A 27,601-nucleotide genomic window follows, 5' to 3' on the forward strand; every position below is an offset into this window, starting at 1 on the left:
GGACTGTGCTTTGCAAGACGAAAAACATCGCAAGACGAAAAGACTCGCGGAACGAATTATTTTCGTCTTGCAAGGCACCACTGTAATTTAAGGAGCAGAATTTGTAACCCCTTTCTGATAATATTAGAGTCATTCAGGGAAATTGATTGAAAATAGGTTTATGACAGGTAGAAAGAGATGCTTATTCACACAGTGCATAGAGTACTTTAATTACTACAGCATGTGATGAGGGCCGCTACCTTGGATGGTTTGAGTAGTTCATAGGTGATAAACCTATGAACATAAGAGGTTCTAATAATGTTCTAATAAGAAAGGATGTCTAGCTCTGCTTGGCTTTGTATTGCTGTTTCCTTTCTCCATTCATTCAAATAAGATGCCCTCTCCTTTATTTTTTGGTGTAGGACAGCCACAGTGACTGTGCTTCATGACTATGTGGGCTGCAGGACGTTTGAGGTGCCTTCTTCAGTGTCTGTGGCATCCATAAAAGAGTTAATTTATCCAGAGACGGGTTTTCCTGTAGCTGAGCAGTGTCTCTACCACAAGGGAAGAGAGGTAAGCTTCCTTAGTCTTCTGGAAAGCTTCCAGATACCCCTTTTGAAGTAGTTTTGAAATTGTTACTTTCCTTCTGAGAAATACAGGAAAGCATTAATTGACAGTCTAGCTAAATTATAAATTGTTGTATTAGTAAGGAGTATATTTTAATTATGGTTGTTACTGATTTCAACATATAATCTCCTAAAAATTTGAGCCCAACCTTCCTCCTTGTGTTTCATATTAATATATCATATTGGCTAGGAACATAGGAAAAGCTGTTTTGTACTGAATCAGACCACTGGTCCATGTTGCTCAATATTGTTCACACTGACTAGCAGCAATGCCCCAGGGTTTCAGATAGGGGACATTCCCAGCCCTACTTGGGCATGCTGAGAATTAAACATTTGCATACATAGCAGATGCTGTGCCATTGAGCTATGAACCTTCCTCACATAGTCTTAAGAGACCTGGACATCAAGTCATTTGTTAGGATAGTTTGTGATGTGCTGGTGGGTCTGGTCTCCTGCTCTTCCAGTGCAATAAGTAGGTCTTTACAATGAGCAGGGAAATGAGTGGGTGGTGTCCAGTGATGCTGCTTCATGTGTGCAGTAGACTTCTGTGTGCCTAATGGAACTGATCTCCTGTGTAGCCCTCTGTGCAACCTCAAAATCTGCTCCAGAAGGTTGGGGTATCTTCTGGAGCAGACTTGGGTGGGGGTGGGCATGGGGAGAGAAGAGGAAGAAGATGTCTTCTTGTGTGAGTGTAATGCTGCTTGCATAGTGTTAGATATAGCCAGGTATCTCCAGAAAACTTGTGATGGCTGGGGGAGAGCTATTCAAATCTTAAGGTGTATTGATTGAGGGACCAGTTTTTCGAACTGATGCTTTGGAGCTGGTTCTTCAAGAAAGCATGTCTTTGAATTTGTAGATGATGTTTACATAATGAGGATCTGCTCTGATTCAAATTATATGCAACTGTATTTCATATAAATAGATACAATTATATATTTTATTGACACAACTTACACTGCTGAAGAAGAAAGCTTTTCTTTTTCTATGTAATATGTGGGAAGATAGCCCCATAGGCCAAATTAGGACCCTTACTGGGCCCAATTTGATTCAGAGGCCAGAAATTCCCCATGCCTGATAAATATATCCTGATAAATATTTATGGCGGCACATGTGGTCATTTGTTGACTGGTTGTCTTCACAGGTTGAAGCAGTTTATATACTTTTGATACATTGCATATTCAAGAATGCACAACATTAAAAAAAAAACTTTCCCTTTCAGTTATCAGACTGTGTTGAGGTTGGGGACCTTCAGACTTCTCAGAATCATGTATTTCTAAATCTTTTGTCAAAGGGCCTAAAAGGAGGAGGTATAGTAAATTACAATAAATCTTCCCTTTACCCTTGCATCTCTCATTTCTCCTCTTTTTTTTACTATTTTTCATCTCTGCATATATTCATTTTAAAAACAAATTACAAAAACAGATTTCTATCTAAAGGAAAAAATTGCAGTGTACATTCCTGTATGAGTCAATTTATCTTATAGTGTGAATGATTTAAGACACATACATTTTTCTTTCAAATATTTTCAGCAATTTTATCCTTTTCATCAGTTTATAGTGTTACATTCCTAGCCTGTAATCTATGAATTAACAATCTGCAATACAAACCTGAAACTAATAATTGCAGTCCTGAAGAGTAACAATTATGTTTCTTTTCTCCCTAAAACAAGTACATGACATTTTGCTTCTTCTGCATTTCTAGGTCGTTTTGGACAAACAACTCCACCGCTTGTTGATTTCCTTAAAGATATTTTAAGAAGATATCCAGAAGGAGGACAGATTCTTAAGGTACAGTGTAACAACATATTTTAAAATAAGGAATTCAAGGAAATTAAAGTAAGGAAAACATTTTAAAGTAAGAAAAACAATACCTTGCTATAAATATGTTAACGAACAGTGCTTTGCACATTTTTAAATAAGGAATTGGGGTACTGAATAACATTATTGGTTCTGTTTTTCCTCCTGGTTTAATGACAGAAGGAAATTAGAAACTTCCGTTTGTTATTTTACAGTACACCATGATTCAGCTGTTCATGGGAAACTATGGTTTGTCCAAACCATGGGGTTAGTTTTGTGTATGTGTGCCAACCAAGATATTAGACCATGATTTATTGACAGAAGCTGGAGCTTGCAATGTCTTCCCCTCTTAAGTGAAGAACAGGGTAAGAAGAGTGGGATACTTGGAAGCCTGAGGCTTGCTTTTGCTTAGGTTCTTATTGAAAAACCATTGCTTTTTGTTGTATTTGAACTGTGCTTGACAAATTTTATATTTGTATATACAGTGGTACCTCGGGTTACAGACGCTTCAGGTTACAGACTCTGCTAACCCAGAAATAGTACCTCAGGTTAAGAACTTTGCTTCAGGATGAGAACAGAAATCATGCGGCAGCAGCAGCGGGAGGCCCCATTAGCTAAAGTGGTACCTCAGGTTAAGAACAGTTTCAGGTTAAGAACGGACCTCCGGAATGAATTAAGTTCTTAACCCGAGGTACCACTGTATATGGTAGTTTAAGGAGGTGTCACTATATAGGTTCCACATAAGATAAGAATCTCAGAATTTGAAATGCTGACAATTTACACAAAAAATATATGTTAACTATATATTGCCCTTAAGTATGCTTGACCAGCATGGGAATAATGCCTTTAACAAAAAGTAATTGAAGCATTTGGAACTTGAATGAGATATTAACGCCACCATCTTCCGCTATGTTGTATCTTAGTCTATATTGCATCTAATCACTCCAGCACAAGCAGAGGTGAATACAGTAGTTGAGTAGGATATCTGCTGATGTTATTTAATCCCATTTGTTAATTATTGCATGTTATTACATAGCTCTCGATATTTGTTTTGTTTTCAGGAATTGATTCAAAATGCAGAAGATGCTGGTGCCACAGAAGTTAAGTTTCTATATGATGAGACTCAGTATGGGACAGAGTCTCTGTGGTCTAAAGACATGGCACAATATCAGGGTAAGTTATCTTTTCCATATCTAATTTTCTTCCTGAATTATTAGTTTTCTTGTGGTGTAGTGATATACTGAGGAGGATAGCTAACTTTAGAACATTGCAGCTAGGCTTACATTTTACATTTGGCTTTCAAAAAGAGCTATTTGGTTAGTAATCCAGTTGTATCAGTTTGTGGCTCAAGATAATTGACTCTAGGCTTAAACTACCATTTAATCGATCTGTGCTGTTGCTAGTTAGGTTTATCATGAAAATGAGTTAGAAACAAGTGTTTGGATCTTTAAAATATGTAAGACTAGTCCAAAATTATAGAATCAGTTGGGGTTAAAGTCAGTTTCCGTTTGCATCCGTATTCTTTATAGTACTCAGTAATTTAATTATAAATATCTAAATATCTATGCTGTTTCCAAATCAGCCTATATTTTTACATTTACCATGTCTCCCCCACCCCCTTTAGGTCCTGCACTTTATGTATTCAACAATGCAGTTTTTACCCCCGAAGACTGGCATGGAATTCAGGAGATAGCAAGAAGCAGAAAGAAAGATGATCCTCTTAAAGTTGGAAGATTTGGAATTGGTTTTAATTCAGTTTATCACATTACAGGTAGTTACAATGCATTTTTTATGCTGCAGAATTAATGTTGCATGGGGGGGTGAACACCATCTGTGCATTCACTTAAGGCTTGCTCCAAGTTTAAAATTTGTTTATTCTAAGATTGAACTTGTATAAAGGGAAGAAAAGTCTGCCAAAAGTAGTTTCATTTAAAACATTTATTGGGTGCTTTGTAGAATTTTTGTCTCCTGAGCATTGGAGGAAGACTGGGGGTTCTGTGGTGTTTAATTTTCCTCTTTTTAGTAGTGGTTTCTTCTTTTCCTGCTTAATTTAATGTATGTGTTAGATTGTTGTATATGTAATAATTGAAGGGATTTTAAGGCTTTTGTTGTTGTTGTTGTAGACTTGTAAACAAGCTGTTCATACTTTTTTGCTTCTATTTTGTAGATGTTCCTAGTATATTCAGTGGTGACCAAATTGGAATGCTGGACCCTCATCAAACACTTTTTGGACCCCATGAATCAGGTCAATGTTGGAATCTAAAGGATGACATCAAAGAAATTAATGAGTTGACAGACCAGTTTAAGCCTTTCGTTGGTGTGTTTGGAAGCACTAAGGAAACCTTCAATACTGGTCATTTCCCTGGTACATTCTTTCGTTTCCCTCTTCGCCAGCAGCCTTCCCAGTTAAGTAGCAATCTGTACAACAAGGAAAAGGTTCTTGAATTATTTGAATCCTTCAGAGCGGATGCAGATACAGTACTCCTCTTCCTTAAAAGTGTGCAAGATGTCTCATTACACGTTAGGGAAGCTGATGGGACCGAGCGACTAATTTTTAGAGTCACTGCCAGTGAGAATAAAGCTCTGAAGCACGAAAGACCCAACTCTATCAAGATTCTGGGAAATGCAATAAGCCAATATTGTAAAGGTGTTCCGAGTAATAGTATAACATGTGTGACATACCACATAAACATAGTTTTAGAAGATGAGTGTGTTAAAGATGCACAGAAGACATCGTGGTTGGTATGTAACAGTGTTGGAGGACGAGGAATATGCAATGAATTGGACTCTTTGGCTGATGACTTGAAGTATATTCCGACTATTGGCATAGCAATGTCTTTATCAAGTGATGGAGAGGGAAAAGGAGCTGCAGCGCAGTTTTCGGGAAGAGCATTTTGTTTTCTTCCATTACCTCCTGGCGAGGAAAGTAAGACAGGACTTCCAGTTCACGTGAGTGGCTTTTTTGGCCTTACAGATAACAGAAGAAGTATCAAATGGCGAGAGCTGGATCAATGGCGAGATCCAGCAGCCTTGTGGAATGAGCTGCTTGTGGCCAATGTGGTCCCCAAAGCCTATGCAACCCTCGTATTGGAAGCAATTAAACGAATGGAAACAGAAAAGAATTCAGATTTCCCACTGTCAGCTGAGAGAATTTATAGATTATGGCCACAAAAAAACAAAACAAAAGTTCACTGGCAGCCAATTATAGAACCTCTTTTGAATGAATTGTTCCAGAATGAAGTTATTTACTCCATCACTGATAACTGGATAAAGGTTGAGGAGGTATATTTTTCAGAAATGGATGAGAGTTTGGAATACACCCAAGCTGTGCTAAGCTACCTCCAGGACTCGGGGAAAGAGGTTGCTAAGGTACCAGACAATATTGCTAATGCAGTTGACCTGATTGTTTCTAGTACAAAACCTGTGAAAAAAGTGACTCCTGGTACAGTGCGGCAAGTATTAAGGCAATCTGGACACAAGGGACCAGCTGATGAAAAGCTTCATGTCTTAGATTTTGTGCTTAGTGATGGAAACTACAGTGAGCTTATTGGACTGGAGCTTTTACCATTACAAAATGGGAATTTTATTTCATTCTCTTCATCTACATCAGATCAGGATGCAATTTACATAACTTCAGAAAGTTTCCCAAGGTATAACATGCATTTTATAGCATATTTTATAATGGTGTAAGTTTTTTATTTAAATGTTACTCTGTATAGTTCACAGAGTATAACATATACAGTTCTGTACAATGGAGTCACAGAACTGTGCATGTCTTCCTTTTGTGAGCTGGGAATGGAGGCTGTGGTTTGGCATTTGGCCACATACTCAGATGCAGCACATCTTTATGACCATATTCCCATGCATGCTTAGTAAGCATCTTGTAATGTACTTGCCTACCCACTAGACAATACTAGAAAATCATGAATGCATTCCACTTGTCTATGGCTGGTGGCCAGGGATTGACTGTGGTATACGAGGGAAGGGTTTTAATTGTCTCTCCCCCCATCCCCATACTGCAGTCTCAATAGCAATTGCTTCCCCTCTCCAAGAGTTGCTATTCCTCCTAGGAGAGGTGTGACACAATGGTGTTTTTTGTGAAGTGTGTGGCCACAGTGGGGCTGTCTTGCTCCACAATCTTGGCTGAGGTATACTGTAATCATTTGCTTGGGAGGGAACATGGAGAGGATAAGAACTTCTTATTCACTAAAAATTTAATGAATAATATTACTACTGTCAGAGCTGCTTCAAGATCCTAGCTCACAGAGGATCACGCTAGCCAGCGGTCATTAAGTAAAAGTCTTTATTGAATTACAGTTTCCATTCTCACGCTGCTGTCTGCAACTCTACGTCTACTAGCTAGATCGGCGAGGCTCCGTCTGAGTCTCCGCCCCGTGCGCACCAACTTAATATCCTAGCCTTGCTCCACCTTTTCCTCCTGACTGTCCTCCTCTGGGTCCCTCTACCCCCCGGGGCTTCTTCCTTCCGGGATTCTTCTGACGCTGACCCGGACCCTTCTGCCTCCTTGCGCCGGGCTTTAGGACCCGGTTCCCTTTCGGGGCTGCTCACTGCGCCGCCTTCCTCTGCATTTGAACTTGGCGCGCGCGCCCAACCTTCCACTTTCCTCTTAACCGTTTCCTCGCTCCCCGATGGAGGTGTGGCCACTCCTGACTCCTGCCCTCCCTCCTGTGGTGAGCTGCCAGCGCTTCCCTCCTGGCTCCTTTCCTCTTCCCTGCTTCCTGGCGGTGACGCTGGTCCCGATTTCCAGCTGCTCCCCCCTGAGTCTCCTCTGGCTCTATCTTCCTGGGGTGCCTCCCTAGACTCCCCCCTTGCCCTGGCCACTGGTGCTCCTTTCTGTGAATCCTCTGATTCACTGGAAAGACTGGGAGATCTCGGGTCGTCGTCATCACTCATCCTTTCCTCTGTCTCCTCCCCTTCGCTCTCTGTTTCCTCCCTTGCCCGTGCCTCTGCACCTAAACCCCTGACAACTACATTTACAGTATTTGTGCCTTTGAAAAATGACACAAGTTATATGGATGATCAACACTCTCTTTTTAATGACATACTAGGTCCCTCTTCCCAGGTCTTGAAGGAAGATTACTTGCTGATGATCTGAAGCCACAAGTTCTGGCTGCTTTGAAAGATGCTGCCAAAAGCAGAGGTAAAATATGTTTATATGGCTTATCATGACACAAGTACAGCCCACTAAAATGCATATACTGTAAGCTAATCAGGACACAAAACACTTAAGAGTGGCAAAAGGAATGAAATACAGTGGAACCTCAGGTTATGGTGGGGCTCTGTTCCAGAGCCCTCGCCGCAACCCGAAAATGATGCAACCCAAAGAGTCGCGTCTGCTCACGCACGCGGCGCGATTTAGCACTTCTGCGCGTATCCGAACGGCGCAAACCCAGAAGTAACCTGTTCCAGTACTTCCGGGTTTGTGCTGGTCACAAGCTGAGGGTGATGTAAGTCGGAGGCAACGTAACCCGAAGCTCCACTGTAATTAAATTTTTTTTAAATGATCCATAATCAGTTTATGTATCCATGAGAGTCAGGTTTATTACTGAATCAGAAAAAATGAAAATTTAGAAGCAAATATCCTTCTTGGAAAAAATATATCCATTGTGTACTACAGTTAGTATGTGCTGTTGTTCATGTTGATCAACATAGACAAAAAAAATCATGTGTGAGACATTCTTCAGATTTAAAACTTTTGCTGGGAAGAACTGGCTCACTTTATGTCAACTTGTACGGATCTTCAGTATGCAATATTGAGATTAAAATATTGAAAAATAGCCACATCCTAGTGAGTGCTACCCTTATTTTTCTTGTGTTCTGTGTAGAAGTAAAGTTAGCAAACTCTGACGAGAACTGTCTTTATTTATGCCTAGCTTTGCACAAAAAACTTCCAAAAGAAATAACAGATGCATTGATACAATAATGATGCAACATGCTGAATAAAAGTAGAACTGCAACAGAGATTTCGACAGTTGTTGCTATATACAAAAGGTCACTCATTCCTTTAGTATAACAGGAAAATTTTCATTCTGGTTATTTGAAAGAAAATGGTTAATGTGCGTATGGAAGAATCCCTTTTATCTGACCAAAGCAGCCATTTCCTTATATAAAAGAATGGACAAATCACTGCAGTTACAGTTTGCTCTGGCACACATCATAGTTGTCATGTGTCATTATTATTATCATCTTTATTTCTTCCTTAAAATGCATTTCATTATATTTTAGCCCAACAGCTTCTCTGGGGATTTTCAGGTAGGACTGTTGTCTGAGTAACTGCTGAACAAAAGTCTAGCATTTGTGTGCGTTTGATTACTGGTTGTTCTGCTTGACTCATGTTCCAGAATGGTAATGGTTACAGCCATGGTTCCCTTGTGTTTTTTCAGATTTTAATTACTTCTACTAATACTGCTTAAAGAGATATTTGAAAAATAATTTCTGTAAGGTTATAAGAAGAATATTTCTCAGGAAGCTGAAGAAACTTGTGAATGCTATCCAATATGTGGTTCATACTTAGTTTTATACACAACAGTTTTCATTATGAGCAACTTTGAATTACTAAAGTGTTCTACTAGGAACATAGATTTATAAAAGCTTTGTAAAGATTGTATGTATAAGTTGAGCTGATGCAATAGGACATGTATCTTAATTAAAAATTATATTGCAATTTATTCATAAAAGAGAAAGACACCAATAAACAGGACATCCAAATAAAAAGCAAAAAAGTTCCTATCTCGCTTCCTATGCCCTTCAAGTTCTCTAGACAATTATTTCATAAAAGTCATATGCCACACCTCTTATTTACAAAAAGAATTAAACTTAAAATTTGAAACATGTATTTAAAATGTTCAAACGATAATTAAAAATTACAGTAAGCTAAAGAGATTGAAATACATGGAAGTGCTCTATTTGTCTTGATAGGCTTACCTGAACAAAAATGTTTTAAGCGGGTGCTGAAAAGAGTACGACAAAGATTTCTGCCTGATCCCAGTACACGGGGAGTTCCAAAATGTAGGTGCTGCCACACTACAATATTAATTTATTTTTTTAAACAATTTTTATTGTTTTCAGAATGAACAATCAACACCTTCCTGCCTTCAAGAGTGCTACATCTTGCCAAACAAATACAAATACAATACAAATAATAAATAAAGACATAGTCTCATAAGTCCCTGTGAGAAGTAGGTGGTCTGTATCCATATTTTTTTTTTGAAGTTCATACTAAATAAAATTGAACCAAGTTGCAGAAAATCTGACTTTTTGTTGGTTCTTTGCTCACGTTACTTGTCTATCAGGTTTTTTCATGAGAATTAGCTTCCAGAACAAATATACCAATATTCCATTAAGTTAGGATCTACAGTTCTATGATTCAAAGATCTCCAAAATTTAGCAATGGTAAAAATAACAATTTCTTATGCGTGTAGAATGAATATAATGTGGCACATGTGACAGTGCAAGTTTATGCTAGTTTAACACTTCAAGAGGAATCATGGTATTAATAATAAGAATAAGAATAATAGAATTTATATGCCTCCAATAACCGGAGGTCTCAGGGCAGTTCACAAAACAAAATCAAAATATAAAAGCACAAAAGCACAAAATATATAATCAAAATAAAAACAACCCAATAACCCACTGCCCCCCCCCATTTTAAAAGGGCATAGGACGTGCCAATTTATCATGGCTGAATCATGTTATAATCCTAACAAGTTGTAGCAGGAGATTCCATTCAAACCCCTCCGGTGGTCTCAGTAGTGTAAGAAATTATAAAATCTAGGGTTACTTTATTACAAACTCTTAGCACAGGGGAGAGCAGAAGAGTGACCGCTCTCCCCCTTAACTGGAGGGCACTTTTTGCGTGCCCACGTCCAGCATCCCCAATCCTCCGAGACTCCCGACAGAGCGCTCCTGGTCCACCTCAACTCGTCACAGCCCTTTGAGGTTCCCGCCAAACCTCAGTTCAAAATGATCCCAATTGCGACGGGCGGAGGCAGAGCCAAGAGAGAGCAAACCAAGAAGGAGTAGTCTTCACTCCAGTCTGCTCTTTGTGTACGTAAGTGGGCAAAGCTTATTTGGTCACTCAGTCAGCTCAAGAGCTTCACCTTCCCTACCTTCCCTTTGTTTATACTCTTTATTGCAGGTTCACTTCTTTACAGGTATGCGGGCGCTGCTACGGTCTTATCATGGTTGCTGTTAAAGGACCCAGAAGGAATTTTCCCTGCATTGGCAGGTTTCGCCTTCTCTGTAGCAAAAGGCCCCCCCCCATTACCAGGGTTCCCCGTTAAAGGGGTTGTGTTGAGGGGAGTCACTGGCCATACATTGAAAGGCTATCAGTGCACCCCCGTGTTACAGTGAAATAAGGGGCAGGCTGTCTGCGTAAACATACGTGTTCCAGAGCCAGCCCACTCCCCAGACAGATATAATAACCCTGATGTGCCTCAGATCCCCAGCTGGGGACTGGGAGGGATAAATGCCCAATGCCTAAGCCAAAGTCTTCTTACACCTGAATGTTTAAATAAAGTTGTGGTCAATTTTAATCCCATAACATGTTACGAGTCATTCATTCCACCTGAGTGGCTCCTGGGGTCGGGGGGGTTTCCGCCTGGGCACGCAATGGGATCTACCCACATATCTCTGAGTGATTTGCAGTGGATCAACAAGGATTCTGACTTGCAGTTGTTTAAAATGGCAATCAGGTTACCCCCCCCTTTCTAAATTAGGCTGTTGAGATTAAGAAATGTGGGGGAGGGAGGGATACTTTGTGTGTGACAGGATTGTGAGCTCAGTTCTGGTAATGCGTACAAATTCCTGAGTTTAGTATGTTCCTTAATTCTGAGTATGCTGCTCCACCTCCACGACTAATTTGCACCTTCCTCTGTTTGGTGGATCTTGGGGTTCTAGTAAAACAGATCTCATAAGCCTGAAGTCTGTTTGCCCCTGCCATAATTTATCTTATGGCAACTTCCAATATTTTTACATTTAAAACTCACCCGTAAGTAGAGTTGTAGATAGTAAATATGTAGATATTTTACAATTTCCATTTTGTTTTCCTTTCATTGTTTTTCCATGCATCTATGCAAAGACACTAAAATAGTGGTTAGGACAAAAGGAAGTGGTGGAAAAGTACTTTGAAAAGGTGGTTCACTTCTACAGTTAAAATGTAGAAGAAACAAATCTTCTGTAGAAAAGTCATTTCCTCTCTTCAGATCTTCCTTTTAGATTGCACAAGGAATGCAAAATAGCATGCAGGTGTGTAGTGATAAAATGAGTCAAATGATTTTCTGCAAAGATGAGTTGTTTGCATATCTGTCTTTGCATGATTGGAATGGTAGTTGCATGGTGGATATTGAAAACAATTATACTTCTGTGAATTTTTTTGTAAAAACAGGAGAAGAAATTCCACTGATCCATTAGGTGGAAAAGTAGTATTATTCTGGTGTACATTGAGAGACCTTTTCAAATTGCAACCTGTAATACAGTATTAATTTCAGTCTTGATATAAGAGGTAGAAATGTTGGATTTGTCTAGTATTGTCTGCATTTTGTGTGTGTTTCTTGTGCTGATCTGGAGCAACCGTCAGTCTATACTTTAGGTGCTTGTTAACAGAGTGCAATATTATACATGATAATAGTTCTGTGATTGAAATACCTTTTTAGGTTTTTCAAATAGCAGGGGATCTAATATGGATTGGTACCACTGTGTTGGGAAGCGCTTTTAAAAATCATTTTCCCTTGTAGCATTTTCCCAATGAAAAGTGCCCCACCCCAGCTGTTTTTTGCCCCATTAAGGACAACCTTTTGTGTACAGTCTGTGTACAAGTAAGGTTTTCCTAACAGAGCAAATAGCACTGGTGTCTTTTTTCTTTTTAATTTTCACCAGGAAATCAGCATGGATTGGAATAAATTTGAAACAGTGCTAAAATCAAATAAATCAGGGTGTTTCTCAAAGATCTATTGAATGATTGTTAAAAAAATAAGAACACAGTTAACAATTGTATGCTGAAATAAAATAAATATATAAATAGTGACATCCAAGAGAGCTGTGGCAATTTCTGTTTCAAAAGGGCTCCAATTTCTCAGTTGCTGTGATCTATAAAGAAAACTATTTTAAAATGGCAACTCAATGGTACTAGACTTTATCAAAAAGTAAAATGACCAGTAAATCAAGAGAGGGAAAATGCTGGATTTGTCTGGAATTAATTTGATTTCTATTATATGTGCTGGCAGTGTAAAAAAGCAAAGTCATATTGGTAAATGGTGATGGGAATGCTTAGAGAAGTATTTCAGAGACAAATAGAAGCAGATCCACTGCTATACACAAGAACACAGAGTGTTGTGGAATATTAAATACAAGTTTTACTTATAGTGATCATTGAAATTACAGTATACTTATACCAGATCCCAACTATAGTAGTGGGGTTTCTGCTGGCTGAGCCAACCTGAGCCTGGTAGATGGGAAACAAGCCTTTAAAATAGGGTTCAAGTAACACCACCCTTTTTTCTGGCTTAACACACTGGGTTAAATGGCTGCTCTGTACAGATTTAGGAGTGCATCAGCCGTAATCCTTACTTCAGAAGTCCATGCTTGCTCATTCCTGCTAAGCCATGGTTTGGCTTAACGTTAGACGTGAGCTGCACCAGTGTGCAGGACTAATGTAGAACAGTACCACACATGCTGTGTACTAAGAAAGGAAACAATGATGAAGTGGTAGACTACTTGTCCTATTGTCTGCCTTCCGAAGATAATGTAATTAGTCGGTAGGGTGTCAGGGTAACCAGCAGCTGCCTCTTTCCATGGCTGTAGTAAAGGTGTGCCTCAAAAGGGCAAGTAACCTTTTTGATCAGAAGAAGTCATGGCTTGTTGTTAAAATACTTTGCACACTATCCCATGGCCCTTTGTGGATCATAGCAAGCCTTCAGCAAGGCCAAGTGTGACGGTTTCCTAGCAAGCAGAAGATCTATTAGAGAACAACTCTAAAATAACTGGTGCCCTTTTCTTTTTTACTGGCAATTTATGGTTTTAACAAAAATCTTACTAAATGTCACTCAGTTTAACACCTTTTATTTTTTATTTCAGGAAGAGCATGCACTCAGCTGCAGCTTCTCAACCCTGAACGATTTGCACGGCTCATCAAGGAAGTTACGAATTTTTTATGGCCTGGTAAAGACACCGTGGTACAATGGTTTCCACTTTCTGAAGATAAAAAGCACCCATCTGTTTTGTGGCTTAAAATGGTATGGAAGAACCTGTATATACATTTCTCTGAAGATTTGTCAATGTTTGATGACATGCCACTTATCCCAAAAACAGTACTAGATGGGGATGAAGAAGTCATGGAACTTATTAGGTTAAGGACTCCATCACCAATTATTCTAGAAGATGGATCTGAAACTCAGCTTCCAGAATTTTTACCCGACATCATTGAACAACTTGGTGGGATTGTGCTTAAGAAACTAGACTCATCTATACAACATCCACTTTTAAAAAAATATATACATGCCCCATTGCCAAGTGTAGTTTTGCAAATAGTGGAAAAACTTTCCATACAGAAACTGACCAATAAGGTTGCATCATTCCCTGTATCATACAAAAATGCTCTTAGAAACTTCCTTGCTAGTTTAACTGATACTACGGAAAAAGAAAAATTAATAATTAATGAGCTAATCATATTTAGGAGAATTAAACAATCACTTGATGAAGAAATTACTTTTACTGCATTGAAAGGCTGTAAGGTACTGCATCACACTGCCAAACTTCCACCTGATATAAAACTCTCTGTTTCACTAGTTGACAGCAGTGACGAAGCTACCATTCGTTTAGTAAACATACTAAAAGCAGACCAGCTAAAGAGCACAGATTGCATGAAGTTTATTTTAAAAGATATTCAGAGTGACTTTTATTGTAACGATGAAGCAACAAAAGTTATGCTATGGATTCTGGAAAATCTAACTTTCCTAAAAAATGAAAATGCAGAAGTGCTGGATTGGCTGACGCCACTAAAATTCATTCAAATTTCTGAAGGAAAAATGGTGTCAGCTAGTGAACTTTTTGATCCCGAAGTAGAAGTACTACAAAATATGTTCTATGGGGAGGAGGAACATTGCTTTCCCCCTAATGTTTTTAAAACATCTGCTGATACTCTTCATTCTTTGAGATTAATAGGCCTAAAAAGTGAAAGCAACTTGGAAGAGAAAGACATTTTGAGTGTAGCCCAAAAAATTGAAAGCTTGAAGGACTGTGCTAGTACAAATCAAGATGCACTTAGAAGGAAAGCCAGAACTTTGTTAACGATTTTGAACAAAAATTATCCATTACTTCATACACCTGAAACAAAAGCAATGTTGAAAAAAATCAAATGGATTCCAGCATGCAAGGAAAGACCTCCAAATTACCCAAGTTCCTTAATTTGGAAAGGTGATCATTGCAATTTGTGCTCGCCACCTGAAATGTGTGACTTATCTCAGGCCACCTTAGTAGGTTCCTCTGTTCCTCTTGTGGAAGGTGTCCGACCAAATGTTGAAAAAGCACTGGGGATCTCAATCAAACCTAACATAAAATCAGTGCTAAAACATTTCAAAGTAGTCGTAGACTGGCACAGTTCTAAAAAATTTAGTGATGAAGATTATTATCAATTTCAGCACATTTTGCTTGAGATTTATGGCTTCATGAATGATCACTTAGATGAAGGAAAAGAATCATTTAAAGCCTTGAAATTTCCCTGGGTCTGGACTGGTAAAACCTTTTGTTCGTTTTCTCAAGCAGTGATAAAGTCAGCACATGATCTTGATCTTCAGCCGTATCTACATAATGTGCCAAAAACAATGGCTAAATTCCACCAGTTGTTCAAATGCTGTGGGTCAATTGAGCAGCTGACACCAGACCATGTTTCCATGGTCATTCAGAAAATATACCTCAAAAGTGAACAATCTCTTACAGAAGAAGAGAGCAAGCAAAATCTTTCTATTATGTTGAATATTATAAGGTGGCTGTACAGCTGTCAAATTCCAGCTAGTTTAAATACACCTGTCCCTGTATATTGTAGCAAAAAACCTTACAGGCTTACAATGAAACCAATCCATGAATGCTGCTACTGTGATATCAAGGTTGAAGACTTAAATGATTTGCTAGATGATGCTGTTGAGCCAATAATTTTGGTTCATGAAGATATACCCATGAAAACTGCAGAATGGTTGAATGTGCCATGTCTTAGTACCAGGTTGATAAATCCAGAAAACATGGGATTTGAGCAGTCGGGTCAAAGGGAACCTCTCACTGTAAGAATTAAAAACATTTTGGAAGAATACCCTTCTGTATCCGATATCTTCAAAGAGCTGCTTCAAAATGCAGATGATGCTAATGCAACGGAGTGCAATTTTTTGATTGACATGAGGAGAAATAATGACATAAGAGAAAATCTTTTGGATCCAGGAATGGCAGCTTGTCATGGGCCAGCTCTCTGGTCTTTCAACAATTCTGAATTTTCTGACTCTGACTTTCTAAATATAACTCGATTGGGTGAGTCTCTTAAAAGAGCAGAAGTTGACAAAGTTGGAAAATTTGGCTTGGGGTTTAATTCTGTGTACCATATCACGGATATTCCGATCATCATGAGCAGAGAGTTTATGATTATGTTTGATCCCAACATCAATCATCTCAGTAAACATATAAGGGACAAGTCTAATCCTGGGATCAAGATTAATTGGAGTAAGCAACAGAAAAGACTTAGAAAGTTTCCTAATCAGTTCAAGCCATTTATTGGTGTGTTTGGTTGTCAGCTCCCGTTGACGGTGGAGGCTCCTTACAGTTACAAAGGGACACTTTTCAGGCTTTCTTTTAGAACACAACAGGAGGCTAAAGTGAGTGAAGTCAGCAGTACTTGCTACAATACTGCAGACATCTATTCTCTCGTGGATGAGTTTAGCATTTGTGGACATAGACTGATAATTTTTACTCAGTGTGTAAACTCCATGGTTTTGAAGTATTTGAAGTCCGAGGAAACCAACCCTGGTGTAGCTCAAGAGACTGTGACTATTAAAAAAAATCTGTGTTTGTCCAAAGCAATAACTTCCCCTGTTACAAGTGTTCTCAAGGAAGCTGCCAAACTCATGAAAACTTGCAACAGTAGCACAAAAAAGCTTCCTACTGAATCACCCAAGTCATCGTGCATATTACAGATAACAGTGGAAGAATTTCATCATGTGTTCAGGCGGATTGCTGACTTGCATTCTCCAGTTTTTAGAGGCCCAGAAGATGACACAGTTTCTTTCTTTGAAATGGCTAAATCTGGACAGACAAAAAGGCCTGCTGATGAACTGCCACAAAAAACAGTAGACTCTACAACATGGCTTATATGTTCTTGCATGGATACTGGGGAGGCCTTAAAATTCTCATTACAGGAAAGTGGAAGAAGGCTAGGACTTGTCCCATGTGGATCAGTTGGGGTTATGCTATCTGAAGCACAGGATCACAAATGGACTGTGAAACCCAATTGTAGCAACTTAGGAGAAGTGTTCTGCTATTTACCTCTTCGAATCAAAACAGGTCTGCCTGTTCACATTAATGGCTCTTTTGCTGTTACATCAAACAGAAAAGAGATATGGAAAACTGACACAAAAGGAAGGTGGAACACAGTATTTATGCGGCATGTTATAGTAAAAGCTTACTTAGAAGCTCTTGTGGTTCTACGCAACATGGTAGTTTGTGGGGAGCTAAATGACTACAATTACTATGCAGTATGGCCTGATCCTGACTTAGTGCATGATGATTTTTCGGTCATATGTCAGGGGTTTTATGAAGAAATAGCTCACACAAAAGGCAAAGAAGGGATCAGAGTCTTCTCTGATGGTTCATCTTGGGTGTCTATGAAGAATGTGAGATTCTTAGATGATTCACTCTTGAAACGTCCAGACATAGGACCTGCAGCTTTTAATATTTTTCTAAAGTACCTTAAAAAAACTGGCTCAAAAAATCTCTGTGCTGTAGACCTTCCATCTTGGGTCAAAGCAGGCTTTGAAGAAGCAGGGTGTAAACAGGTGTTACTAGATAATACTTTTTCAGAGAGGCAATTCTTTTCTGAAGTCTTTTTCCCAAATATCCAAGAGATTCAGGCAGAGCTTCGTGATCCTTTAATGCACTATGTTCTGAGTGAAAAGGTTAGCGAGTTCTCAGAAATTCTCTGTGTTACACCGTGTATTCCCTGTTCTTTGGCTGAGCACCCTCTGGTGGAACCTTCAAGACTGATCCATCCTGAAGGTCGAGTTGCAAAGTTGTACGATAAAGAAGATGGAAGATTTCCCTATGGCACCAGTCAAGATTACCTTAATCCCGTGATTTTGGTCAAATTAGTTCAGCTAGGTATGGCTAAAGACGATATTTGTTGGGAAGACTTGGTTGAACGTGCCGAATCTGTAGCAGAAATCAACAAGACTGATCATGCTTCAGCTTGTCTCAGAAGCAGTATTCTGTTAAGTCTCATAGATGAAAAAATTAAATGCAGAGATCCTAGAGCTAAAGAATTTGCTGCAAAGTTCCAAACAATACCATTTTTGCCATTTCTCACAAAACCAGCAGGCTTCTCTTTGCACTGGAAGGGTACTGATTTTGGCCCTGAGACAATGTTTTCAGCGATGGACCTTTTCACTGCTGATTATCAAGATATAGTTTGTCTGTTAAAACCAATCCTGAATGAAAATTCCCATTCCTTTAAAGGTTGTGGGAACATTTCTCTGGCAGTCAAAGATTTTTTAGGCTTGCTTAAGAAACCAACTGTTACTATGGTTATAAACCAGCTGAAAGAAGTTGCAAAGTCCTTTGATGGAATTACCTTGTACCAAGAAAACATCACCAATGCTTGCTATAAATATCTCCATGATGCCCTGCTACAAAATGGAGCAACAAAAGCAATCATAATTGAAGAGCTGAAAAACTGCAGTTTCATTCTTGTTGAAAATGGCTATGTTGACCCCACAAAGGTGTCTTTTCATCTTAACTTTGAGGCAGCGCCATATCTCCATCAACTGGCTAATAAATACAGAAACAGCTTTCGTGAGCTATTTGAAAGCGTAGGCGTGCGTCATGCTTTTACAGTAGAAGATTTTGCTCTGGTTCTTGAGTTAATCAATGAGGAAAGAGGAACTAAACCACTGACTGAAGAAAATTTCCAGCTTTCTAGGAGAATCATCAGTGAAGGAATATGGGGCCTCATTAGAGAAAAGAAGCAAGAATTTTGTGAAAAACAGTATGGCGAGATATTGTTACCGGATACTCACCTTGCCCTTCTACATGCTAATACTTTGTGTTACAATGACTGCCCTTGGATCAAAGTGAAAGATACAACTGTAAAGTACTGTCATGCCGACATCCCTAGAGAAGTAGCAGTAAAGCTTGGAGCAGTCCCCAAGCGACATAAAGCCTTAGAAAGGTATGCATCAAACATTTGTTTTACTACCCTTGGGACTGAATTTGGGCAGAAAGAAAAACTGACAAGCAGAATTAAAAGTATTCTTAATGCATATCCATCAGAAAAAGAAATGCTGAAAGAGCTCCTTCAGAATGCAGATGATGCAAAAGCTACAGAAGTTTGCTTTGTGTTTGATCCTAGACAACATCCAGTTGATAGAATATTTGATGAAAAATGGTCTCCACTTCAAGGGCCTGCACTGTGCGTCTTCAACAATCAGCCTTTTACTGAAGATGACATTAGAGGAATTCAGAATCTTGGAAAAGGCACTAAAGAAGGCAATCCATGTAAAACTGGCCAGTATGGTATAGGCTTCAATTCCGTGTATCACATAACTGACTGTCCTTCTTTCATTTCTGGTAATGATATTCTTTGTATCTTTGATCCTCATGCCAGATATGCACCAGGTGCAACGTCAATTAGTCCAGGACGCATGTTTAGGGACCTAGATGCTGATTTCAGAACACAGTTCTCAGATGTCTTGGATCTCTATTTAGGAGATCACTTTAAACTAGAAAACTGCACCATGTTTAGATTTCCACTTCGAAATACAGAAATGGCAAAAACGTCCGAAATCTCCCCAGTGCCATGCTCAGACAGAATGGTGCAAAATCTTCTAGATAAGCTGCGTACAGATGGAGCAGAACTCTTGATGTTTTTGAACCACATGGAAAAAATTTCTATTTGTGAAATAGAGAAAACAACAGGAGCACTTAATGTGTTGTATTCTGTAACAGGAAAAGTAACTGATGGCGATAGACTGAAACGAAAGCAATTCCATGCTTCTGTAATTGACAGTGTCACTAAGAAGAAAGAGCTTAGCAAGATACCTGTGCAACAAATCACTTACACTATGGATACTGAAGACTCTGAAGGTAACCTCACAGCCTGGTTAATTTGCAACAGGTCAGGTTTTTCCAACATTGAAAAGGTATCCAAGAGTGTTGTATCAGCTCATAAGAATGAGGACATTACTCTCTTCCCCCGAGGGGGAGTTGCTGCATGTATTACTCACAACTACAAAAAACCTCATAGGGCATTTTGTTTCTTACCCCTGTCCTTAGAAACTGGGTTACCATTTCATGTGAATGGACACTTTGCCCTGGATTCTGCCAGGCGAAATCTGTGGCGTGATGATAACGGAGTTGGAGTACGAAGTGACTGGAATAATAGTTTAATGACAGCATTGATTGCACCGGCCTATGTAGAACTTTTGATTCAGCTGAAGAAACGTTACTTTCAAGGTACCGATCCAACAGTGTCTGTGCTACACAACACATCTATGCATACAGTGAAAGACACTTTGAAAAAGTTTCTGTCCTTCTTCCCCGTTAACAGACTTGACCTGCAGCCTGATTGGTATTGCTTAGTGAAAGCAGTTTACAGCTGCATTCATGAGGAATCCAAACGTCTCCTACCTGTTGTGCGAGCTCCAAATGTCGATGGCTCTGATTTGCATTCTGCAATTATCATTACATGGGTTAATATGTCTACCTCAAACAAAGCTAGGCCATTCTTTGACAATTTGTTACAAGATGAGTTGCAACACCTCAAAAATGTAGAGTACAACATTACAACACGCAAAACAGTAGCAGAAAATGTGTATAGACTCAAACATCTCCTTTTAGAAATTGGCTTCAACTTGATCTATAGCTGTGATGAAACTGCAAATCTTTATCACTGTCTTGTGGATGCAGATATTCCAGTGAGCTATGTGACTTCAGCTGATGTCCGATCATTTTTGATGACATTTTCCTCTCCGGATTCTAATTGCCACATTGGAAAGCTGCCTTGTCGACTTCAGCAGACAAATTTAAAGCTTTTCCACAGTTTAAAACTTCTTGTTGACTACTGTTTTAAAGACACAGAAGAAAATGAAATCCTCATTGAAGGATTACCTCTGCTCATTACACTTGATAGTGTACTGCAAATTTTTGATTCAAAGCGTCCAAAATTCTTAACTACCTATCATGAACTGATTCCGTCTCGTAAAGATCTGTTTATGAACACACTGTACTTGCGGTACAGCAGTATTTTACTGAAATGCAATGTAGCAAAAGTCTTTGATATTACCAGCTTTGCTGATTTGTTGCCTTCTGTCTTGCCAAGAGAATACAAAACCAGAGGTTGTGTGAGATGGAAGGAGAATTTTGCAAGTGAATCATGGCTGAAGAACACGTGGCATTTTATTGGTGAATCTGTAAATGTGAAAGATGACCAGGAAGATGCAAAACCAACATTTGATGCTGTTGTTGATACTTTGAAGGACTGGGCATTGCTTCCAGGTACAAAATTTACCGTATCCTCTAATCAGCTTGTTGTACCAGATTGCGATGTCCTGCTTCCGCTCAGTCTTATGCATATAGCTCTGTTCCCAAATTCTCAGACTGATAAAGTTTTTCATGCTTTGATGAAAACTGGTTGTATTCAACTTGCTTTGAACAAAATTTGCTCCAAGGACAATGCTCTAGTGCCCCTTTTGTCAGGACACACAGCAAATATAGACAACCCTTCAAGCATTTTAAAAGCCATACATTACATGGTTCAGACATCAACATTTAAGACTGAAAAATTAGCCGAGAATGATTTTGAGGCCCTCCTGATGTACTTCAACTGCAACCTAAGTCATTTGACATCTGAGGACGACATTAAAATTTTGAGGTCCCTTCCGTGCTACAAGTCTATCAGTGGACGATACATCAGCATTTCAAAATGTGGAGCATGTTATGTACTCACAAGAACTATCCCCTCTGTTGAAGTGGATAGATGGACACAGTCATCTTCAGCTGCCTTTCTGGAAGAGAAAATCCATTTAAAAGACCTGTACACTGTACTTGGGTGTGTTCCAGTAGATGACCTTGAAGTTTATTTGAAGCATCTTTTACCAAAGATTGAAAGTCTGTCTTATGACGCAAAACTAGAACATCTGATTTACTTAAAGAACAGGCTCTCTAGCATTGAAGAATCTTTAGAAATAAAGGAACAGCTGTTTGAGAAGCTAGAGAGCTTTTTGATAATTCACGATGCGTGCAATAGATTAAAACCTGCAAAGCATTTTTATGATAGGACCGTAAGAGTTTTTGAAGTTATGCTTCCCGAAAAGCTGTTTATACCCCAAGACTTCTTTAAGAAACTGGAGCAGCTCACAAAACCAAAAAACCGTGCTGCATTCCTTGCATCATGGGTAGCATTTCTCCGAAATATGGGACTAAAATACGTAATTTCCCAGCAGCAGTTACTGCAGTTTGCTAAAGAGATCAGTATGAGAGCCAACACTGAAAACTGGACTAAGGATACACTGCAGAATACAGTGGATGTCCTCCTTCATCACATATTTCAAGAAAGAACTGATTTGCTATCTGGAAACTTCCTTAAAGAATTGTCTTTAATAGCATTCTTGTGTCCAGAACGTGCTCCGGCAGAAATTGTAAGATTCCATCCACAGTATCAAGAGGTTAATGGAACACTCCCTCTTATAAAGTTCAGTGGAGCCCAAGTAAACCCAAAATTCAAACAGAGTGACGTTTTGCAGCTCCTTTGGACTTCGTGTCCTATCCTTCCAGAAAAAGCTACGCCTTTAAATATCAAAGAACAAGAAGGAAGCAGTCTTGGTCCACAGGAACAACTTGAGCAGGTTTTGACTATGCTTAATGTGAACTTGGATCCACCTCTAGACAAAGTTATAAATAACTGCAGAAATATATGTAATATAACAACTTTGGATGAAGATATGGTAAAAACAAGGGTTAAAGTCCTAAGGAGCATCTATGAATTTCTTAGTACAGACAAAAGAGAATTCCGGTTTCAGCTTCGAGGGGTTGCTTTTGTAATGGTTGAAGAAGGTTGGAAGCTGTTGAAGCCTGAGGAAGTCGTAATAAATCTTGAGTATGAATCTGACTTCAAACCTTACTTGTACAAACTTCCATTAGAACTTGGCACCTTCCACCAACTATTTAAACACTTAGGCACTGAAGATGTTATTTCAACAAAGCAGTATGTTGAGGTTCTGAGTCGCATATTCAAGAACTCTGAAGGAAAACAGCTTGATCCTAATGAAATGCGTACTGTTAAACGAGTTGTTTCTGGCCTGTTTAAAAGCCTTCAAAATGATTCTGTTAAGGTTAGAAATGAGCTTGAAAATGTGCGAGATCTGGCTCTTTATCTTCCAAGCCAAGATGGTAGATTGGTAAAATCAAGCATTTTAGTTTTTGATGATGCACCACATTACAAAAGTAGAATACAAGGAAACATTGGTGTTCAAATGCTTGTTGATCTTAGCCAGTGTTACTTAGGAAAAGACCATGGTTTTCACACCAAACTGATAATGCTGTTTCCCCAGAAGCTGCGACCCCGTCTCCTCAGCAGTATCCTTGAGGAGCAGTTGGATGAAGAGTCACCCAAAATTTGTCAGTTTGGAGCACTTTGTTCTCTCCAAGGCAGGCTCCAGTTACTGCTGTCTTCTGAACAGTTCATCACGGGACTAATTAGAATTATGAAACACGAAAATGACAATGCATTCTTAGCCAATGAAGAGAAAGCCATAAAACTTTGCAAAACCTTGAGAGAAGGCTTGAAAGTTTCTTGTTTTGAGAAGTTGCAAACAACACTGAGAGTGAAAGGTTTTGCTCCTATTCCTCACAGCAGAAGTGAAACATTCGCCTTTTTAAAGAGATATGGAAATGCAGTAATATTGCTCTATATACAGCACTCAGATAGCAAAGACATCAATTTCCTTCTAGCATTAGCAATGACCCTGAAATCTGCAACTGATAATCTGATTTCTGATACATCCTATTTAATTGCTATGTTGGGTTGCAATGATATTTATAGAATTAGTGAGAAGCTTGACAGTTTAGGTGTGAAGTATGACTCTTCAGAACCATCAAAGCTTGAACTACCTATGCCTGGCACTCCTATACCAACTGAAATCCACTATACTCTTCTTATGGATCCAATGAATGTTTTCTATCCTGGTGAATACGTTGGCTATCTTGTCGATGCTGAAGGTGGTGATATCTATGGGTCGTACCATCCCACCTATACATATGCTATCATTGTGCAAGAAGTAGAAAGGGAAGATGATGAAAATTCCAGTTTCCTGGGCAAGATTTATCAGATTGACATTGGATACAGCGAGTACAAGATAGTGAGCTCTCTTGATTTGTACAAGTTCTCAAGGCCTGATGAAAGTTCTCAGAGCAGGGGCAGTGCACCATCTACTCCAACAAGTCCCACAGAATTTCTACCGCATGGGCCAAGAACAATTCCTCCTCATTTTCCCGGAAGAGAGAGTCACAAATCCTCCTCCTCCTCCTCCTCCTCCTCCTCTTCATCTAAACATCATTCTCCCAAAAAGGCTAAAGCAAATTCTTTATCAGAGATTTTGAGGGAAGTTACATCTGTGATGGAACAAGCTTGGAAGCTTCCAGAATCTGAAAGGAAAAAGATCATAAGAAGGCTGTATCTTAAGTGGCATCCAGACAAAAATGCAGAGAACCTTGATATTGCCAATGAAGTTTTCAAGCATTTACAAAATGAGATCAACAGATTAGAAAAGCAGGCTTTTATTGACCAAAATGCAGATAGGGCATCCAGAAGAACATTTTCATCATCAGCTTCTCGATTTCAATCAGACAAATTTTCATTTCAAAGGTTTTATACTTCATGGAACCAGGAAGCAACAAGTCACAAATCTGAAAGACAACAGTCTAAAGAAAAATGTCCATCTTCTACAGGTCCTTCATATTCCCAGCGGTTTTTTATGCCACCTACATTCAAGTCAGTTGGAAATCCCGTTGAGGCTCGTAGGTGGTTACGGCAAGCTAGAGCAAACTTTTCAGCAGCAAGAAATGACCTTCATAAAAATGCCAATGAATGGGTTTGCTTTAAATGTTACCTGTCTACCAAGCTTGCTTTGATTGCTGCCGATTATGCCGTAAGGGGCAAGTCTGATAAAGATGTGAAACCCACTGCACTGGCACAAAAGATTGAGGAATATAGCCAACAGCTTGAAGGCCTTACAAACGATGTTCACACACTGGAAGCATATGGAGTCGATAGCTTAAAAACTCGCTATCCAGACCTCCTTCCTTTTCCACAGATTCCAAATGACAGGTTCACTTCTGAAGTTGCTATGAGAGTGATGGAGTGTACAGCATGTATTATAATAAAACTTGAAAATTTTATACAGCAAAAGGTATGAGGTTAAAGACATGGTGGTTTCATATAGACATGCCATGTTTCCAGCCAGTTTTCTCCAAGCTATCGTTTTTTGGTGGCATGCTACTGTTTGATGTGTCATGCAGCCAACCATACAGCTTTGTGTGACGGGGTGGGAGTCATCCTCTTACGCAGTGGGGGTGGGGGGAGGAAATCACGGTCACAGATGCGGTAAGATCTGAATTCACTTTTGCTAGCAAAAGCTATATACTAATGTGATGGAATAAAATGTGACTTATGCAGTTACTGTACTTTGGAAGCTATGAAGTTCCTAGCAGCTTATAAATAAAATGCATATATTTCTGTGGCAATGAGGGCCAAATTAGATGTTCCATGGCAAACCTGGATTTTTGGAAACTCGACTATCACTGAACATGCTTTGCTGCAAAAGCAGCCAGAGAATGGCATGATTTACAGTAGAAAAGTGTTTGATGGGAGAGTTGTTTTTAATCCTTCCTTGGCCCAATACTTGTTTCTTGTGACCTCCCATTTTCTCCTATAACAAAGCAAATGAGCGCCTGGGACCTGACTGGGGAACATGAGGGCATGTTGCAAAGGGAAAGTGATAGGCAGAAGGATTAATTGGCTCCTTGCTCTCGGACATTTCTCCATTGTAAACTGTGCTTTCCCACTGCTGCTTTGCAACAGTTTGATGACATCCCTGGATCTGGTAGTGAACATCTTGTTCAGCCCAAGGTACACAGGATTTAAATGTTACATAATCTTGTTTTAAGCAACAGCTTCTTATTAGCAAAACTGTAGAACATGTATTTAAAGATTTGCAGGGAGACTGAGCTGTAAAATATAGTTATGTACACAGTACAACGGTAAAATTCACAGGGCTGAACTGCACTTTATGTAACCAAAGCCTAGGACTATGTCGGTAAAATCTGTTTGTATGTGCAGAGATATATATGTATGTATCCCCAGATTGCATCCATTCAGTTTTATGGTATGAGGTGGTGTCATTTTTCAGTGTACTAATATAAGACTGAGTATGTTACTCTCTTTTATGAAATTGAAATGTTCGGAGAAAAGTCACTTTGAAGCATTCTGTATTCGTTTGTTTGCTATGGACATTCATTTCACTCACAGTAATACGATCTGCAGGATCTGATTTATAGATTTGCTGCAGTTTTACATCAAACATTACATCAGAGGTTGCTAAGGGACCTTTGACACAGCACAGTATTTTATTCCTTAATGTTTGATCACTTAAACACAAGACTTATTTTCTTATAACCTACTTTATGTGTTTTTGACATTGTTACATCTTTTGTTGAATGAGAATTGCATGTGCATTACCTAGTAAAATACTTGATTTTCTTTAGGGTTTTTGAAACGGAAACTGCACACCAAAACTTTTTTTTTAAAGTAGTCTTACTTCAGCTTTTTGTTTTGTTTATATATTTTTCTCATGAGCCATCCTTGGAAATAGTATAATGTCATAAAATATTTTGGTATACAGTGGGATAATTTTTTATTACATATTAAATGGTGCTGCAATGTTACGCTTTTTGATTTTGTCTCACACTGTGGCACATGAGATGTCTGATTTTTAGTTCATAATTTTTCTTTTATAAATTGTAATACTTTTGATAATGCCATGTAAATTATTCAGTATTTGTAAAGAAAATCATGACATGTAAAATAAAGCTGCTGTGGATAGTATTTATGTTCCATTATTACCTAACTGTCACAATTATTGACTTGATTAGTACACTGAAACTATAATTTTATGTAAAGAATGTAAAATAAAATAGGGGTAAGATGAGGTTAGATAAATTACAACCAAAATTATTGCAATACAGAAGGACAAAATAGTTGACAGAAGCTCTTCAAGAAAATGTGTAAATAATAAAAGGGCTTTCAGTGTAGAAAATATCTCAAGAAAATCTAGGCTTTGAACCTTCTGGTTGCAAAGCCGTATGATTATTTCTGTTGTTAAGTGCCATAAAATGATTTTAATAATAAACTTGAAGATTCTTCAAATTGGTGTGTTGAATATTTATGTATATTTATTTGAGACTTCTTTCACCAGGACCTTTAGCAGAGGGGGAGAACTCACTTTGGTGAATCAACCAGGCCTTTCTCCCATCCCTGCTGCTCTTTTTGTGATGATAAAACGTGTATTCATTGATTTACTACCCCAATTGCTTTTGGCGAACCATTGCAGATTTACCTTTTCACGCAGAGGCTATTTCATTCTAATGCCATCATGATCTCAAACTAACTATTCCAGTATATTCATATTTTTCTGCCCACATCTTTTTAAAAAAAACAAAAACAAATAATTTCATCATAGGACGTTCATAGTAAATTTACTTTGTGTTTTTTTTTATATAAAAAACCAGCAGTATTAAAAACACATGTTTATTAACCTCTAAAGTTCACAAATCCAGGGTCGATGCAAAATCTGAAGTATGAAAGAAACTTATTCCATGTGTGCTGTGATAAATCCATTTTGACTGTGTTTCATTTTATATGCTGCGGAGAGCACTGCC

The 27,601-nt window shown here is 38.8% G+C and overlaps 1 protein-coding gene across 3 annotated transcripts in view; it reads left to right on the forward strand.

The window, feature by feature from the left end:
- The window catches only part of SACS (sacsin molecular chaperone), a 44,146-nt gene extending 16,711 nt beyond the window's left edge, over positions 1–27,435 (forward strand). For 2 of the 3 annotated variants that reach the window (XM_081197836.1, XM_081197838.1), the window contains exons 2-10: positions 402–552; positions 1,825–1,912; positions 2,307–2,392; positions 3,463–3,574; positions 4,026–4,172; positions 4,569–6,051; positions 7,471–7,562; positions 8,648–8,674; positions 13,496–27,435. In XM_081197836.1, the coding sequence (XP_081053962.1) occupies positions 402–552; positions 1,825–1,912; positions 2,307–2,392; positions 3,463–3,574; positions 4,026–4,172; positions 4,569–6,051; positions 7,471–7,562; positions 8,648–8,674; positions 13,496–25,080 (13,771 nt within the window). In that variant the 3' untranslated portion in view covers positions 25,081–27,435. The remainder of the gene's footprint in view (positions 1–401; positions 553–1,824; positions 1,913–2,306; positions 2,393–3,462; positions 3,575–4,025; positions 4,173–4,568; positions 6,052–7,470; positions 7,563–8,647; positions 8,675–13,495) is intronic. The other variant, XM_081197837.1, reaches the window with a different exon arrangement.
- Positions 27,436–27,601: the final 166 nt, after the last annotated feature.

Source organism: Podarcis bocagei (assembly GCF_964188305.1).
Source record: "Podarcis bocagei genome assembly, chromosome: 6".
Classification (NCBI taxonomy): Eukaryota; Metazoa; Chordata; class Lepidosauria; order Squamata; family Lacertidae; genus Podarcis; species Podarcis bocagei.